The 17625-nt window shown below is 63.1% G+C and overlaps 2 protein-coding genes across 5 annotated transcripts in view; one reads left to right on the plus strand and one right to left on the minus strand.

The window, feature by feature from the left end:
• DNAJA3 (DnaJ heat shock protein family (Hsp40) member A3) overlaps window positions 1-5452 on the minus strand; it is an 11179-nt gene extending 5727 nt beyond the window's left edge. Inside the window, exons 1-7 of one of the 2 annotated variants that reach the window (XM_038186998.2) lie at window positions 5226-5452; window positions 5008-5135; window positions 4775-4858; window positions 3843-4055; window positions 2641-2793; window positions 1499-1646; window positions 665-729 (exon numbers count right to left, since the gene is read on the minus strand). In XM_038186998.2, coding sequence (XP_038042926.2) covers window positions 665-729; window positions 1499-1646; window positions 2641-2793; window positions 3843-4055; window positions 4775-4858; window positions 5008-5135; window positions 5226-5427 — 993 coding nt within the window. In that variant the 5' untranslated portion in view covers window positions 5428-5452. The remainder of the gene's footprint in view (window positions 1-664; window positions 730-1498; window positions 1647-2640; window positions 2794-3842; window positions 4056-4774; window positions 4859-5007; window positions 5136-5225) is intronic. The other variant, XM_027468788.3, reaches the window with a different exon arrangement.
• A 495-nt stretch (window positions 5453-5947) lies between these two features.
• The window catches only part of LOC101790762 (mitochondrial import inner membrane translocase subunit TIM16), a 37508-nt gene continuing 25830 nt past the window's right edge, over window positions 5948-17625 (plus strand). Inside the window, exons 1-7 of one of the 3 annotated variants that reach the window (XM_072023671.1) lie at window positions 5948-6246; window positions 7492-7588; window positions 7767-7841; window positions 9420-9490; window positions 9920-10103; window positions 10503-10579; window positions 11409-11459. In XM_072023671.1, the coding sequence (XP_071879772.1) occupies window positions 6187-6246; window positions 7492-7588; window positions 7767-7841; window positions 9420-9490; window positions 9920-10103; window positions 10503-10579; window positions 11409-11459 (615 nt within the window). In that variant the 5' untranslated portion in view covers window positions 5948-6186. The remainder of the gene's footprint in view (window positions 6247-7491; window positions 7589-7766; window positions 7842-9419; window positions 9491-9919; window positions 10104-10502; window positions 10580-11408; window positions 11460-17625) is intronic. The other 2 variants (XM_038186996.2, XM_072023672.1) reach the window with 2 other exon arrangements.

The raw sequence follows: 17625 nt of genomic DNA on the forward strand, positions 1-17625 counted from the left end.
GTGTCAGTACGATTCTGCAGAGACAAAGACCACACTGTCTTGTCCAGTACCCCAAAAAAAGGAAAGCCTGAAGAGGGAAGCAGGAACCTGTGCAGTGGCCTCACAAGCTGGAAGAGAATTAAATCCTCCTGCACCACCAAGGTACTGAAAAAAAAAAAAAAAGAGTTTTCTCCCTGACAGAGCTGCATCTAACAGGATGCCTACAGGAGAAGTAACAGGATGCCTACAGGAGAAGAGGGCCCCAGCTACAAAGAATGTGCAAAGCAGCACTTAATGCAAATCTGCAACAGGACACTTGACCAGCCAGCCTCACGTGCATTCCTCCAGCCCTCCTCAGCACTCCCACCGCTGCAGGCAGACTCCTCCTTCAAGCCTCCGAGTCAAATTCTCAAGGCACCAAGAACCTGCTCTGTGTTTTGATGCACACTCCCACAAAGGCCTCTCCCCAGAACCAGCAGCACAATTCTTCACGAGCAGACTCAACTTGTTACAATGCAGAACTTCTGCTATCTCAGAAAGTTCACACGGATCACGTTACCTCAGCTGTTTGGAAAGATCACTTGCGTTTCTTCCTCCCGTTCCCCATTTTGTCGGGCTCCCCAGGCCGTTGTGAAGGGAACAAGCAACCAACTTAAGAATGGAAAAGAGCTGTAAGGATACGTACCCTGAACGTGATGAAAATTTCCTTCTTCCCCACAGGCATCCGAACTGTCTGCCCGTCCTCAACACCTGCAGTCAGGAGAGAGAAAAAAAAGGGGGAATGTTATCGTGTTCATCTTGTATTATAATCTGCATGCTACCGGGATACCACAGCTTCCCCGTGAGCTCCCTGCCACTGCAGCAGCGCCCGCACACCACGAGCAGAGGCACAATGAGCCCCTCACCATGAGCCCAGCACCACGGCCAAAGGGCAGAGGTCCAGCACACACCGGTACCCCAGAGGTGATCCCTACAGAGTTCTCCTGAGAAAGGCATCAGCCCAAGGAACGCTGGGCAGCCTCTACAAGCTACAGGAAGATTACATGCTGGTCACCCAAGGCGGTCTCAAAGCAGCAAGTCTTCAGTCCCACTGCTCGGTTTGTCCTCTCTGGTGAGGAAAGCAATCAGCAAACTTTTCTGATCTAAGCTCAGGTTTTAAAGATTCCCACCCTCTCCACCAGCTTCACCAAGGACAAATGAAAAATTCAAGTTAAAATCTTTTGAAAGCGTCACTCTTCAAAAAGGGTCCATGCAAGAAACAAAATTTCAGCTCAAAAAGGGCAAAGCAAATATTTTTACCTGCCAGGTACAAACACACAGCCAGAAAGTTTCTCTCATTGCTAATGCCTTCAATTACCAAGCTATTGATCTGCATTGTTCTTAAGATTAAATTATCTGCAGCAAAGCTTCTTCACATTGCCCTGACGTTTGTACCTGGCAAGTGCCTTGCTGTTAGCCCAGCAGAAATAACTAACGACAGCCCCTTTAACAGACAGCAGCGCACAAACACAGCACTGACCTGCTGGCACGGGAACCATCACTGTCTTCCTCTGTTTGGTTTGCCCCGTTCCTCGACACACCACACACGGGGTTGTGATGATGGAACCACGACCGCCGCACCGTCGGCATGTAGATCGCATTACAAAGGGGCCCTTATTTATCGTTTCCTGGTCAAGAAAACACAGATCATCCAAATATTTAGTACTGAGGTCGTATTTTTCACCTCCACAGCACCGCTGACAGTGACTGGCCCAGCAGACTTGAGTCCTTCTAATCACACGTACAGCCTGACAGGGCAGGGGAGGGCAGCGTGATCTTTTAACAAGGGGTGGAGCAGAAAACAGGCTGAGAAATCCAAAGAGGATGCTGCCTGCGAGAAGCTGGATCAGGTTCAGCTTCCATCACCACATGCTGATTTCCACTGAAAACCATCACGACTACGAGCACGCGCCTGCTGGCCTGGGGAAGGGAGACACAACACTTTTCATCTCCAGGACGTAACGCAGAAGAACAAGACTCCTCACAGTGCTATTTCACGTGGCGTTACAAACTGTATCTTGAGGAGCCCAAGGACAAGCCACTTGCAGGAATTACTGCTGTATCCAGAAAAAGGTTATGGAGACTCAACTATGGACCAACCTGTCACACAGGGAGACAGTGGGAAAGGCTTGCCTTGTCCTCTGGCCAGCTGTGCCCGTTCTGCACAGCAAGCTTTTCTGGCCACAGACTGATCACCAGTTTCCATTTTGATGCATGGAAAATCAAAAGCCCAAGGCTTGATTATTTCTTTACTAACTTCTTTCCTTCCTGTCAGCAGCACACATCTTCTCATTTCATGATTATCTCTAAGCTATCCTTGCTCCACCCTCCAGCCCTCCACTCAAAGTATGCCCAAGTAACGTCAGAATTGTTACATCAGGTAAATATTGTTTACTGGGCACGGTACCAAACTGACCTCGTCCTGAAGGTACTGCTTTAGCTGGACAGAACACGCCTTTAACTTAGAAAAAACATTCCTAGCGCAGATTAACATCAAGTCCACATTAACCTGATTTCACCCAAGATAAGCCGATGAGTGCAGTGGGAATTCTTCAGCATGGAGGGGACCGACTCGGCCCAGTAAGGGAGAGAGGCAGGTTCTGCTGCGCTCTGAGCACTCACCATGCCCGTGCCGTTGCAGTAGTGGCAGTGCTGCGCTTTGGTACCAGGCTCGTTCCCTCTCCCTCCACAGCGCTCGCAGGAGTCGTTGATGTTCACCACAATCTCCTTGTTAACACCTTTTGCAGCTTGGGTGAAGGTCAGTTCCATGATGTACTGCACGGGAAACAGACGTCAGTCCACAACCCATGTGTGGTGGGGTCTTAAGCAAACTGGAATTTTGCCAAATATCAAACTGTGCTTAAATGCGTCCGGGTAACAGAGGGGGAAAGAAACAGATGGATGCACAACTCGTTCGGAAATGTTCTGCCTCAATCTGGGAAGCAACAGCCTGCCTCGTATAAATAAAAAGGATGGCAAACATTACAGGAAGGATGATTACACTGTGTAACAGAAAGGAGATTTTAAAAGAGAAAAGGGACAAGTATAAATACAAGCCATGTGTTTTTCTGCTCTCAGGAAAGACCTTTAGTATTTCCAAAGTTTTTACTGAAGGGAAACACATCAACAGGTAAGGGCGGAGGCTTTCGCTCCCAAAGAAAGCATCTGCTCTTCCTGAATAAACTCTTTTCTTTCTTAGCAAGGGGATTCAGCAGAAAAGGGGACTCCACAAAACAGCAAGTTCTGTTTGTAACAGGAAGGCCACTGCCAGCTGGAAGCACTGAACACCACGCATCTGAGGGCATCGCGTGAATCCAGGCTGTCAAGACTTAAAGAGCGTTCAGCTGCAGCGCTAAGAAGAAGAAATAGTTTTTACGTTATTATGGGCTCCTCTGCAAAGTGAAGCCAATTAACTTGCAAAATTCAGCCAATTAAGCAGTGAAATCCAATGCTGGAAGGCTTGTTTTATAGTTATAAAGGTATTTTGTGGTTTTCATCATTACAGCACAAAGCAGACAAATGCAAAGCAACTTAGAGCAGAAAAGTTGCCTATACAGAGATGGAAATTGCTTGGCAGCACCTATCGGGTCAGTAAACACCAGAAGTAGCTGAAGTCCACAAAAAAAATGCTCGGTCTGGAGGCGTGGCAAGTATATCCATGTGGCTTACCAAGAACACCCCCTCACACACAGCAGGACACTCATGTGTTGATATTCCCAGAGCGAACGCTTTGCTTAAACTCACTCCAGGAGCGACCTGGCAGCCCGCTGCCCCGCTCCAGCTCTGCAGCTTCCCACCCCCAGGAAACGCGTGCATCTCCTCACCTCCTGCGGCTGGTCGAAGACGTTCTGGAAATCGCCAAAAGGGGACCCCGAGAACTCGCCGAAGATTTTCCTGAAAAGCTCCTCCGGATCGATGGAGGGGCCGCTGCTCCAGTACTGGCGCCCAGCACCAGCACCGGCGCCTGTTGCGCCAGGATCAAAGCTGGCTGTGCCGTAAGCATCGTACTGCTTCCGCTTCACCTCATCGCTTAACACCTTGGGGACAAAGAACGATGCCATGAGGACACCGACCAGGTCCCGAGCAGCCTGGCTGTCCTGGGCAGCCCCCCTAAAGGAACTCAGGGCTGTCTGTTCCCACACGGCGCTCGCTCAGACCTTTGTGTCCTCAGAAGAGTGCCCCAGCCTTCGTGATCATACAAATCACCGAAAAGCTTGGCATCATCCACGTGACAAGGTCTTAATGGTTCATAACAAGCACAAACAACTTGTATTGTGTATTTCACTGCTCGTATGTTGAATGAAAGCTGGTGGTAAGAGTGCCGGAGGAAATCTGAGACCTGCCAGAGGGCAAACCAGCACAAAGCAAGGTGGAGAGCAGAAATGGAGCACGGTGGAACATACCTTTGTCTCAGAAAGCTGGTAACTGCTGGCAGGTTTGTTTGTTTGTTTGTTTGTTTGACCTAGGCACTAACTCCACCGCAGAAACCACCCTTCCCAAATGTGCCAGTCCCTCATTGCTAAGAGCCAAAACGCAAAGAGCCCAAAGCATGATCAGGCAGATCAGAAATCTGGGCTAAATAACTCGCTGCAGACACCTCTAGGGCAGATGCCCTCACACCTGAAGCACAAGGTGTCAAAAATCAGCTGTCCTCTTACAGCAAACACACACAAGATGTGGTATCCCCACTCCACCTCCACCAAGAGCTGTCCCCACCTCTCCTCCCTCTCACGCCAATAACCCCCCCCCACGTTACCTCGTAGGCTTCTGCCAGCTGCGCAAACTTCTCCTTAGCCTTGGGGTCATCCTTATTCGTGTCAGGATGGTATTTCTTCGCCAGCTAAACGAGAAGAAACCCAAACATTAGCGACAGACGGCACCAAATCTGCTACAACCGAGCCCTCGCAGGCAGCAGGCACAGCTCGGTGCCGGCCCCCTGGGGGCACGGAGCAGCCCCTGGGCGGGCTGGGGGCTGTGTGGGGGCCGTGCCTGGTAGTAGGCCTTCTTGATCTCCTTCTGGCTGGCGGAGCGCGGCACCCCCAGCACCTGGTAGTAATCCTCCTTGGCGAGGGCCGCCGAGCTGCTGTGGAAGGAGGAGGCCGGGACGCGGCTCGGGCCTGAGGGAGGAGAAGGAGAAAGAGGTGAGGGAGCGGTGAGGCGGCCCCGAGCCCCCCTCAGCCCCCCTCAGGCCCCGCTCCCTGCCTCACCCGCGGCCCACAGCCCGGCTCCCAGCAGCGAAGGGCGGCGTGCGGCGGGTCCCTGCGCGGCTCCGAGCCCTCTGAGCAGCCACAGGAGCGGCAGCCGCAGCGCCCCCCGCTCCCCGCCCCGGCCGGGCCCCGCTCCCTGCGCGCAGCCCCGCGCGGCACCGGCGGCGGCCCCCAGCCAGCGCGCGGCGCTCCCCGCCGCCATCTTGGCCCGCGCGCGGCGCTGCGCATGCGTCGGGGCGGAGGCGGCGGGGGGCGGTGTGGCGCTGCGCGTGCGCAGTGGAGGGAGGGCGGTGAGGGGTGAAGGGGGCTCGCTGCGCGGCTCCGCACCTCACAGGAGGGCACCGCGGGGTGGGGGCCGCTCTGTGGTACCCGAGAGGGGTGCGCGCAGCGGGGTGAGGCGCTGGCCGCTCTCCCGGAGGCGGCCGCGGTCCCTCAGTGAGGGCAGGAGGCGTTCCCAGCACCCATCTCCCTCCTCCATCACTGGGGCTGCCGCCGAGTCCCGTCAGCGGCGAGCGCAGCCGGCTGCAAATAACCGGGGCGGGACACGGGGGGGGCGGCAGGACCCGTCCGCAGCCTCGCTGCACCCCGCAGGTGTACGGGCACACAGCGCCCAGCCCGCGGCGGAGGAGCCTCGGCGGGTCTCGAACCCGCGGCCCCTGGAGCTGCCTCGGGGTGGGGGGGGGGGCGCCGCGCCCGGCCCGGCTCGGGGGCGGGGCCAACGCGGAGGGGGCGGGGCCAGAGCGGAGGGGGCGGGGCCAAGGGCCCGGCTCGGCTCGGCTCGGTTCGGGCGCCCCGGTGCAGCCCGGCCCGGCTCGGCCCGGCTCGGATCGGCTCGGCTCGGGGGGTCCCAGCCCGGCTCCGGGGGTCCCAGCCCGGCCCGGTTCGGCTCGATTCAGCCCGTCCCGGCCCAGCCCGGCTCGGTTCGTGTTTCCCGGTTCGGCCCGGCTCGGCTCGGCTCGCCATGAACCGCTTCAAGGCGTCCAAGCTGCGGCACACCGAGGCCCGGCTGCCCCGCAGGGAGGTGAGCGCTGGGGGGGGCTCCCCGGGGGGCAGCGGGGCCGGGCTGGGGCGGGCGGCACCGCCCCGGTGTCCCCCGCCCCCCCAAAAAAAAACACCCCGGGGGTGCCGCTTTAGGGCCGGGGGGTGCCGGCCGAGAGGGTCCCGGGGTGCTCAGCCCTTGCCGGGGCTCCCCAAAACCGCCCCGGTTCCTGTGTGGCTCCCGGGCGTGGGTGCGGTGCCAGCAGCGGGCTGGGTGATGCTGCTGGGGATTTTGGGGTCTGGCTGCTTTTGGGGAAGATTTGGGGCCCCCATAGCACGGCTGTGTTCAGCTCCCAGCCCCTGGGGTTCGGCAGCCCCCTTGCTTTTAGCTTCCCACCCCAGCTGCCCCCGCACAAATCCCGCACCCGCAGCCCTGCCGGCACCTGGGGTGTCCCTTTGGGGTTAGCTCGGGGTAGGGGGGGACGTGGCTGTCCCCACACGTGTGCCCAGCCAGCACGGGGGGCACACGCTGGTTTTTGGGACTGTCACAGCCCTGGGATATCCATGTGGGATGTCGAGGGCCTGGTGTGCAGGGAGACATCTGCTCGGCCTCGGCAGCCTGTATGGGATGGGGTCTCCCTTAGGGCATTCCCCAGCCGGGTGGGAGGTGTACCTAAAGGAGCCAGGACCCATCCCCATGTCCCTCAGGTGTCCCTGAGCGTGGCCAAAGGCAGACACTTGCCCTGGCCGGATCAGGAAGCAGGGCGCAGACACCAGGATCCCACCTGGGTCGCTTCTCCCTCCCCCGGCAGAGACACCCCGAGGGGCTGCGGCTTGGTGTAGGGACGTATCGGGGTGCTCACCCCCCCATGGGTGCAGGAAGGGTTACGGGGCCTGCCCCCGAGCAGGCTGCGGTGACAGGGACCGGAGGAAGTGCTGCAGGAACCGCTGCTCTCGGGCAGGCCCCAAAAGGAAGCCGTGCAAAGAGAGGAAGCGCAGCTCTCGCTCCTCAGGGGCTCCTGCAGCTCCCGTCCTACAAAGGGCTCCGTGTGGGGCACGGGCACCCGCTGCAGCGTGGCACCGGTCTGCAACCCCGCTGTCACCTCCGCACGAGGGTTGGACTTGGCCCGGGGTGTGCCAGGAGCTCCCATGGGCACGCAGTTGCGCACCCGTGGCACCGGGAGCGGGTCCGGCCGAGGAGGAGCCTCTCGGTGCCCTGTGGGTGCCGTGCTCTGGCACAGAGGTGGTGAGGAGCATCCCCTAACACGGGCTTTTCTCTCCATCCCAGGCCTGGATTGGGGGTCTCCGGGCCGGCTCCGTTTCATCCTGCGGGAACCAGGTGAAGGCCAGCTGCCAGTGGGTAGCGTTCAGCGCCGAGCCGACGGGTGAGGATGGGGAGCTGGGATGGGTTCACCCCCGGAGCTGCGGTCCCTCGGGGCTGGGTGGTTTCTGGATCGCAAATCTGGGTGCTCCCCGCTGCGTCCCCGGGTTTTTTGGGGGTCCCTGTGCGCAGCGGCCGGGCTGTGGGTGGCCGGTGACCTGCTGCTGTGCCTTCTCCTGCAGGTGTGCTGGGCATCGTGCCGCTGGAGGGCAAGGATGGAGGCAAGAGGACCGTGTCTCAGCTCTGCTGCCACTCAGGTGAGCCGGGCGGCTGCTGAGCCCAAACCATTTCGTGCCCTACTCCGCAGAGCTCTGCGCTGGGGCACCGAGGGGTCTGGGGCCATCTGTGTCCTGGGAGAGGGGCTGCTGGAGTCCCCAGGGACCACCGCCCGCAGGCAGGGTGACCCCGCTCCCGTGTGAGGCAGGGACCTGCTGAGTTCAGAGCCGTGGAAGCTGTGAGCACTCAGGACCCTCTCTCAGTGCCCTGTGCCCCTGGGCAGCTGTGCCTAGCAGGGGTTTCGCCTCTAGAGCTGCCGATCTCAGGCTTTTGGGGACCTTCTTCCAGCACGCCCTTCCCGTGCTGTGTGCTCCGGACTTCCCAGTGCAAAATGTGAGCGTTTTCCAGTGGGAAAAGCGCCCCTGGAGCATAAATCTAGACTGGACTCACCTCGAGCGTCCTGCAAAAGGCTCCTGGGAGCCACCCGAGGAGCAGCAGCAGAGCAGCCCCGGGGCAGGCAGCCTCGCAGGAGGAGCACGGGAGCAGCCCAGCACCGGGCTGGTGGAGGAGCTGGGATCCTGGCGGCGTGCAGCCAGCTCCAGTGATGAGGGGAACGGGAATGGGAACAGGAATGGGAACAGGGATGTCCCAAACACAAGCATCAAGGTGGGAGCAGGCTGCTGAGCCCGTCCCAGTGCCGCCCCGCTGCGTGCTGTGCTCTGCCTGCCTCGGCTCTGCCCTTTCCTGGGGCTCAGCCCATGATCTGCTGGGCTGGTTTCAGCCCCCTTTCTGGCCTTGTTGCCCTTCCAGAGCTTTTTTCCAGCCTCCGTCCTGCCCTGGCAGACATCCCCGTGCCACCGAGCTCCCCGAATTCCCGGAGGAACGCTTGGCGGGGCCGGCGGCGCGCGCAGCCAGCAGCTGCAGAGCCCTTAATGAGATTTCAGCACCAGCCCTTTGAAGCTGGCTGTGCCCGGGAAATGCCTCCCTCGGGCATTCGGAGCAGGGGAGGGATTTTTGGATCCTCCCCGGGGCGAACAGGGCAGATAAGTCTGGGAGCTGGAGTGAGTTGCTTGTCTTTTCGTGCCTCCTGGGCCCGTATCTCCGCGGCCTCGTGGAAGCGGAAAAAGTACAGGGTGACCCAGTTTGCTGAGCGTGCCGAAGCACCGGAGGGGCTGTTCGTGCTGGTGCCAGCCCAGCCTTGCTCCCGTCACCATCCTGCCCCCATCACGCTGCTCAGGGCCCTTACAAAGGGAGCGTTGTGGGCAGCGTGGGGCTGACGCAAGCGCCCTGGTGCCATGCGCGCTCCTCCTGCAGCTCGGCTCCGGGGATGTCTGTTGTGAAACCAGAGCCAAAGCTGGGCGGTGGCACCTCGAGGAGGGGAGAACGCAGCTGTGGTGTGCTCAGGGCTCCCCGAGGGGCAGCGTGGAGGCTTGCAGGGAAGCTGAGCTGCCCTAAAATACCTCGGTGGGGCCGGGTCCCCCGAGGGGACCTCGCTCCCTGCGTGTGCGCGAAAAGGGGCTGAGACTGGGGGGCAGCAACGGGGGGCGAACGTGCTGTGTGCGGGGGGCTCGGCAGAGCGGTGGTGACACGGGGCTGGATCTCTGCTCCTCTCCTTCCAGACGTGGTGACAGACTTTGACTTCTCACCGTTCGATCAGCTCCTGCTGGCTACAGGCTCTGCTGACGAGACGGTGAGTACTCGGTGCCGTGGGGACCCACGGGGCCGCGCTGTCCCCACCCTGGTGTGTCCCTGGGGCTTCGCTGCAGAGCTTGGGGAGGTGGATGCAGAGAGACGGGAGTGCCAGGAGCCTGGGGAGGAGGGTGCCAGCCTCGGAGAGCTGTGTGGGCACTCCCTGGGGTGTAGGGGATGGGGCAGGCTGACGTGAGGGACGGGGATGAGGTGCATCCCTCAAGGATCAGCCCTCTCCTGTAGCCCCGATCCCACCAGGGGTCACGCGATGAGGCTCACCTGGTGACCCATTTTCCTGGCTCTGGGTAGAAGGCACCACAGCCTGGAAGAGCAGCAAGCACCCTCTGCTGGCTCTGTGCTGGCTGCGGGGTGCAGGGCCAGGGCTGGTTCACCCACCCGGGGTCTGACCCACATCTTCTGGGGGCCGCAGGTGAAGGTTTGGCGCCTGCCCGAGAGCGGCCAGGACGTGCCCAGCAGCGCGGGGCTGACGTTGGGGCCCGGCGGGGGCCCCGTGGATGTGCTGCAGTTCCACCCCACGGCGGATGGCGTCCTGGCCAGCGGCGCGGGGAAGCGAGTCACCGTATGGGACGTGGGGCAGCAGCAGCCACTGGCAGGTAGGAAATTTGGAGATGTGGGTGCCGTCGGCTGCTGAGCAGCCAGAGCTGAGCTGGCCTGGTGTTGGTGGCAGCACGCCGGCACCACCTTGCTTTGGGTTTTGAATTCAGTGGCTCTGAGTCCAGAAGAACCAGCAACTGCCTCGTGGCAAACACACGGTTCACCTGGGGAAGGGAAACCTGCTTTCTGGGGCAGAAGGGGGTCATTTGGCAACACCAAGCTGCTCGGGTGGAAAACCAGCGTGGTGCCGAGGGGAGCTCCTGCTGGGAAACCGTGCCAGCACTGCCCTCCTGCCCTGGGTGCCCAGGGCTGGGGTGGGGACGTCCTGCTTTGTCCTCCGGAGCACGGAGAGGGTGCCCAGCCCTTCGTGAGGCCCTGACCGTGCTTTCCTCCCCCAGCACTGGAACCTCACGGGGACCAGCTGCAGAGCCTGGCGTGGAAGCGAGACGGCCGCCTCCTGGGCACCTCCTGCAAGGTGAGTGGCACAGGGTGCAAGGAGGCTGCTGAGCACTGTGAGCACCTCGGCGGGCATCTCCCGTCCTCCTCCTCCTCCGTGGGGTCTTTTCTGGGCTCTGGCTGGCTGCTTGCAGAGTGCTCACTGTCCCCCACACAGGTCCTGGTGGCCACAAACCCACCAGGGTGAGGGCTGCCCCTCGAGGAGTGCCGGCTGCTTGGCTGAGCGCGGGGGCTTTGGAAAGGGGGCGACCTCTTTGTGGCTGGCTACCCTGCTCCTGGGGTGCGCACGGTGACCCCGTTTTGGGGAGAAAAAGCCCAATCTGAGCCCGGTGAGGGGCGCTGAGCAGCGCTAGATGGCGCCTGCTGCTCGGTGCCGGGCAGGGTGCGTGGAGGCTGTGCAGGGAGGCTGAGCGAGCAGGACCGAGCAGGAGAGCCTGGCCGAGCGAGCAGCTGGAGCACTGCAAAGTGTGGCACTGCAAAGAGCAGAGCTGGCTCCAGTGCACCTCCCTGCAGCATCCCACCCGTCTGGCTGCGGGGTGCCGGGCAGGGGAAGGCTCGCCACGCCGCCCTCAGGATGCTGGAGAGCGGTGGGAGGGTGGGGGCTGAGGGGTCAGCACGAGCCCTGGCTCTGCTTTGGAGGGAGAGTGGTTGTGGGGGTGTCTTGGAGCAGTTTTGGGGGTGTCGGGGCCCTGGTGAGGCCATGGGGATGTTTCTGTGCCCGCAGCATGGGGCAGGAGCAGGCACTGTGGGGAGGAGGAGGCTCGCTGCAGCCCTCTGCCTAACGTAGCCACACATTCTGCTGGCCATGGGGTCCTTAACCCCTCTCTGTTTTCTTTTTATCTCACCAGGACAAGAAGCTGCGGATTTTTGACCCCCGAGCCGGCCCGGCTGCATCCCAGGTACCGTCCTTCCCGGCTGTGCGCTGCGGGGTGCACGGTGCCCCCCCTGCCCCAGCCCTGGCAGGGCTCGCAGACGCTCCAAGGGGCCCTGGTGACAACGTGGTGGCACAGAGGGGATGGGGCTGCCTCCTCCTTGGCCCTGGTGACGTTCACCACATGGGGCCCCTGCCCTCCCATGGGGCTGGCGAGCGCTCCCAGGGACTTTGGCACCGTCACCTTCCCCCCGAGGAGCCCTGCGGGCACGAGGGCTCCAGGGTGGCTGCGGGCTCCTGGGCTTTGTGTGGCCGTGCAGGAGCTCCTTTGGTTCCTTCGGAGCAAAAAGGCTTTTGGGAACGAGGACTTGCCAAGGGTGAGGCTGGGCAGCTGGATCCGCACAGCTCAGCAAATAACAGTGATTAGGAAATAAGGAGAGGGCTTGGGGCTCGCCGTCAGCGTCAAGTTGAAGCAGCCTCTTATTAGAGGCTTCCTGTGGCTTTTGGGGCTCTGGCCGCCGCCGTCCCTCCGTGCAGAAGCGGTGGGAGGCATTTGGGAGGGGAGGGAAGCAGTGGAGACCAGGGCAGGAGGGCGGCAGCAGAATATATAGAATAGATTTACATACACCCGGTGATTGCAGATGCAGCTGAGCTGGGGTGAGGTGCTCCCCGCCCTCCGAATCGCTTCGGGAGCCACTTGGCATCGTGGCGAGGTGCCCTCAGCTTCACCCCGTGCCCACCCGTGGGCTGCCCACCCCCTGTTCCTCCCCCCTCCAGACCTGCCGGCTTGGGGACCGGCGTTCCTGCCGAGCCGCCAGCTCCGCGGGCTCGCGCCAAGTCTCCTAGGGAGGGTGGACTCCGTCTAGCTGAGCTCTTAAAAATAACGTGTGAATGATGGTGTCTGTTCAAAGCAGGCAGCTCACTTCCCTCCGCTGCCGGCTCAGCCAGACCGGGGCCGGCTGCGGAGCCCCGGCCGGCGCTGGGTTTGCCAAGAGAAATCTGCACCTTCGCTGCCGGGAGGCGCAGCGCCGCAGCCGTAACCCCGGCCGGCTGAGAATTGATGAAGATGTTTAGTCTTGGAGAAGTGCTGCGCCGAAGGGGAAAACTTTAAAATGCCATAAATCCTCTGGAAGCTTGCGCAGGGCTGGCTTAGCCAAGAGGAATAACACTCCTGTGTTTTGTTTTTTTTTTTGTGTGTGTGTGTTTTTTTTTTTTCTCCCCTGTTGCTGGAGGGCCGGGTTGCTTGGAAGGGCTCCTGCTCCCCGGAGCCAGCGTGGTTATGAAACCGGGTGATGCCGGGGCCGCTGCGTGGTGCCAGCACCTCGCCAGCTCCCCCTCTTTGAAGTGGCCCGGGCGGTGCAGGAGGTGAGCGATGGGTTCCTGCCAGCCCCGCTCGGAGCAGAGAGGGCTGCTCCTCCGGCTGGTTTGCTTAATTTGCCAAGCCCGCCTCATTAAACCAGTCCTTTTTTAGAGCGGGGGAAAAAGGGCGAGAGGAGCTAAAACCGGAGCCCCTGGAGCAGGAAGGAGAGGTCGCTGCTGCGGGGCTGCAACGCCCCACGGTGCTCGCGGGGCTCACGGGTGCCGCGTGCGCCAGGTTGGGGACTTTGGGGTGGCCGGGAGGTCGTGGTGAGGGTTCAGCCTCCAGAACCGGGCTGGAGGCTCCTGCTGCTGTGCGTGGGGAGGGTCTGGCCCCTCCCCAGCCCCCTCGCAGCTATTTCGGGCATGTCCCAGCCGTGGGCAGCAGCGTGTGACGCAGCGAGAGCGGTGACGGAGGGCAGGGCGGCGCGAGAGCAGTGCGGCCAGGGGCTTTGCTGGCCCCAAACGTGCCCCTGGAGATGCCCTGAGCCTCAAGCAGGGGCTGCTCAGCCCCACCAGGCTCTGGGGCCACCCTTTTTCTCCCACTGAGCCTCCCCGTGCTCCCCAGCCCGGCTCGGGCTGGGTGTGAGCACTGCTGGCCTTGTGAAGAGCTCCCCGGAGTCCCATCCCCTGCCTTGGCCTCGTCCCCCTCCCAAGGCCACGCTCCCCGTGCCACAGCCTCCCACGGGCTCAGGGCTCGCTGCTGCTGTGTGCAGTTGTCTCCTTGCCTTTACCCTCGCCTTGGAGACGTGTCGCATCCTCTTCCTCCTGGCTGTGACCCTTTTGGGGCTCAGTGCTTCTCCCCTCCTGCCTTCCCCGACCCTACAACACCTGGGCACGTCCCTCCTGCCTCCGTGCGCTCCCACATCCCCCGCACAGGGCCCTGGGGGTTCATGGTGTGCTGCAGGATCCTCCAGGCTGCGGGGCCGTGGCCAGGGTGGGACGGGGAGGGACCGAGCTCGTTCTCACGAGAAACTTCCCCCGACAGCCTTTCGGCAGGACCGGGGGCGAGGGAACAGCCGCACGCGCCGGGCGAGCGCACACCCGCGCTCACGTTTTAAAGAGCTCCCTTGGAGCCCGCTGCTTGCGGGGCCGGGGCTGAGGGCAGCTGGGGACAATTTGCAGGGGGTCCCCGGGGATTTGTCCCCACGGTGGGTTTATCCCTCCTGCCGTGCCTGCCATGGTGAGGGGGCACGGCTGGGTGCCTGGTGGTGCCCAGGTGGGGACGGGGGGGTGCCCACCTCTCACCGTGGCTGTCCCCCAGCCCCCTGCCACGAGCACAGCGGGGTTTGGGGCTCTGTGGCCGTGCCAGCAGGGTGATGCCGTGGCCAGCTGGACACCCAGGCTGGGCTCACCAGAACCCAGTGTGGCACCTCTGCCCCAAATCCTGCCGGAGCGATGGCAGAGCCTTTCTGTCTTCACCCCCCCCCCCCAGCAGCACGGCATCCCACGCCGGGGTCACCCCGGGGGTACCTGACTCCCAGCCTCAGCAGCAGCTTCCTCCGGGCGGGGGGAAGGTCCGCAGCATCCCACATTCCCAAGGAGACCGTGGGAAGCTTTGAAAAAGTTGGCCTAGCTCTGGGCTGCCTATTTATAGCACCGCGCGCTCGGCGCTCTCATGCTTCTGTTCCCCAGCGTAGCTGCACGGGACTGTTTATATTTCCTCTGCTCCGCTTCCCCCTCGGCCGTCCTTCGCAGGAATGCCGCTGGTATTGCAGACATGGGGAAGTCGAGGAGGATTTGGGGCCGAGCATCACGAGGGACGTGGGCGCACAGGCACGCCGCTCCCTCCTGCGGGCGCGCTGGGGATGGCCGTGCAGAGGGGGCAGGCTCGGGGTCTGCCACTGCTTAATTCAGTGGGGCTGGGGAGGTTTGGGGTGCCCCCCCACCCCCAATCCTGGCTCTTTGTGGAGGTGGGAGGCTGCGGAGCCTGGTGGCTGTCCCGCTGGGAGCCCGCTCGCCTTCCTGCCCTTGCTGGGCCGGCGGCATCCTTGGGAGCCTTGCGTCGGCCTCGCCAAGTAGCACAAAGGACGGGACGGAGGCTGGGGCCTCTCCTGGATGTCCCACAGCACGGGGACACTGTGGCAGCGCCGTTCCCTTCCTGCTGCCACCCCACACCCCCTCATCCTGCCCTGGGCCAGCACCAGCAGCGTGGTGGCTGCCGGAGCATCGCTGCCACCGCGTGTGACAAATGGAGCTCCCCGCGGGGAGAAGCCCCGTGCCCCTCGTCCCCTGCCCGCAAGCACCGCGCTCTGCTTCAGGACAGAGCTGAGGAAGGCAGCCAAAAATGCCAAAGCCACGCTCTCTGGGGCTCGTGGCCCCTCATCCGTGCGCTGTCCCCTCTCTCCGAGCATCCTCGGTCGGAGGAGCCGAGCTGCAGGCGTGGGGCTGGCCTGCGAGAGGCTGCTCTGCACTCCTGGCCACCTCTGGAGTAAGTGGGATTTGGCAGCAGGAGTTCACATTCTTCTGCGGGGAGGATGCGTGGTGGTTAACCCCCTCGGCTCCTCGGGAAGCCTTTCCCCCTGCCCCCTGGGCCTCGGTTGCTCTCCCCACCCTTTCGCTCCCTCCCGCAGGGGGTCTGGATGCCTGTGGGCTGCCAGAGGGCAGAACCGAGGGGCTCCCCCCCTGCCCAGCCCCACGGCTCTGCCCTGCGCTCCCCAGCCCCGGCCCTCCTTGCCCTCTCCTCCCTTCCCAAGGTAAATATTCCCGGCGGAGGCAGGGATCGCCCCGGCGCGGGAGCAGTTTTCGCTTTGTGTCGGGCTCTCCTAGGCAGCCGAGGAGCCGAAATCCGCCGGCAGCTGTTACCAGCTCGCGCTGCCCCGCCGGGGCTCTGCTGCCAACAGCTGCATCCGACACGCCGGCCGAGCCTCCCCGGCCCTGCTCCCCCGCGGTGCTCGGCCACCCCGCAGCCCCCGCATCCCGCAGCGGCCCTGGGGCCCCATGGGGAGCAGGGCTGGGGACCCCCACGGCACCCAGCGTGCGCCAGGAGAGGTGGGAAGAACTCCCCGGCACCCTCCCTGCACTGCTGAGTGTCCTCGGAGGAGGGAGCACAAAATTTCTCCCCTCCCTTGGCCTGGGCTGCCTCAAACCAGCTGGGCTGAACCTGCACAAAGGGCTGGGAGAGGCTGGGCTGCCTCGGCGCTGGCGTGACCGGGTGGTGGCGGGGGAGCTGGAAGGCCCTCCTGGGCTCCCTGCGTGCCAGCCTGGAGCTGGAGGTGTCCGCCAGCCTCCGCCGAGCCTGCCAGGAGGATGAGCAGCTCAGCGGGGACACGGAGGAGCTGCCAGCATCACCTGGGCTCAAAGCACTGGGTTCTCGCCCAATTCAGGCAGCCCCAGGGACCCGCAGCTCCCCCAGCTCCAGCTGACCGAAGCGTCCTGATCACACCGCCCCATCCCAGCCTCGCCACCTGCCCACGGCCGAGGACACGGGTTGGGGGTCCTGGGGGACCCCCGGGGGACCCGGAGCCGCTAGGTGGAGCGGCTCACGCTCACCTCTGGCAACATCTGCACAGCCTGGTGTCTGAGCCACCTCCGAAACCGGAGCGCCCCGGCCCCAGCCTCCCTGCATATTTGCTGACATACGTACTGCTCAGCCCGGGATGGAACTAATGCAGAAAACATGTTTCCCCGCTGCAGCGTGCGCAACGTGGGCTGGGAGCGGCGAGGCCCCGCCAGGGCGCAGAGCTGGACCCCGTGCGAGGGTCCTGGCACCGTCTGCGCCCCGCAGCAATCCCAAGCCGTGCCCCTGGGTGCTCGGCCCCGTCCCACCCAGCCGGGGACCGGCCGCGCATCCCCGGCACCGGCCGCGCACGGGAGCCCGCGGAGCCGGTGCGCGCGGCTATCGAATCTCCAGCTGTGGAGTTTTGGCTGCCGCGGCCACGGGGCTCAGGTGCAGAAGCCATCTCCCCGCTGATGATCTGGGCTGGCCGGGGTTGGGCTTCCAGCTCTCCTGGCCCCAGCTCCCGGGGTTTCCTTCCCCGCTCGGCTCCGATCCTGGCTCCCGTCCGTCAGGCGGGCGGCGGGGCCCCGGGAGGGCTGGCAGCCCCCAGGCTGCCTCCCGCTGCCCCAATTTGAGCCTCTCCTTGTCCCCACTGTGGTGACACAGCCCTGCTCTGCAAGGGGGACGTGTCACGGGCCCCAGGGGTGGGATGGGGCCGGAGGGGTGCCGGTGCTGGAGCTGTGCGTGGTGCAGCAGGATGGAGCCAGCAGGAAAGGGGCACCGGGTCAGGGGTTTGTTGGGGGCCTCCCGTCCCCGCTGGAGAGTGCCAGTGTGTTAGATGTGGGGAACGGGCCCCCCCTGCCCCACATCCTGCCCCACATCCTGCCCCACATCCTGCCGCCGCTGCCGGGCTCGGCTTGGCCAGCGCAGTGCCTTCCCCGCGCGTCGTGCTGGCTGGCTTTGCGCCCTGTTTGTGCTGGCAAGGCGGCCGCGTGCCGGCGCCAGGCAGCGGATGCACTTGGCACCACCAGCACCTTCTCCAGCCCTGGCCACAGGCCCCGGGCGGCTTGTGCAGAGAGCGGGCGTCCCGCTGGGACCGGGGGCAGCAGCTCCTGACGAGGCTTCTCCAGGGGGCAGGAGAACCCCGATGCCACTGGGTCCCGCGGGCCCCTCTGCGCCGCACGGGGAGCGCTCGGCCGTGCGGAGGGGCCGGATGCGCTGCGCTGGGCTCAGCTCCGCTTTTCCATGACAGCTCTGGAATCGTTAGCAGTTGGGCTGGCTTCTTGGCGCTCGGTAAAACGAGAACGAGGAGGCTCCAGCGCCTCCTGCATTGCGGGGCGAGAGCTGGCTGCCGGGCCCTGCTGGGATGCCGGGAACCGCAGGGCCCATCTGGGGGCCA

This window comes from Anas platyrhynchos, chromosome 15 (assembly GCF_047663525.1).
Source record: "Anas platyrhynchos isolate ZD024472 breed Pekin duck chromosome 15, IASCAAS_PekinDuck_T2T, whole genome shotgun sequence".
NCBI lineage: Eukaryota > Metazoa > Chordata > Aves > Anseriformes > Anatidae > Anas > Anas platyrhynchos.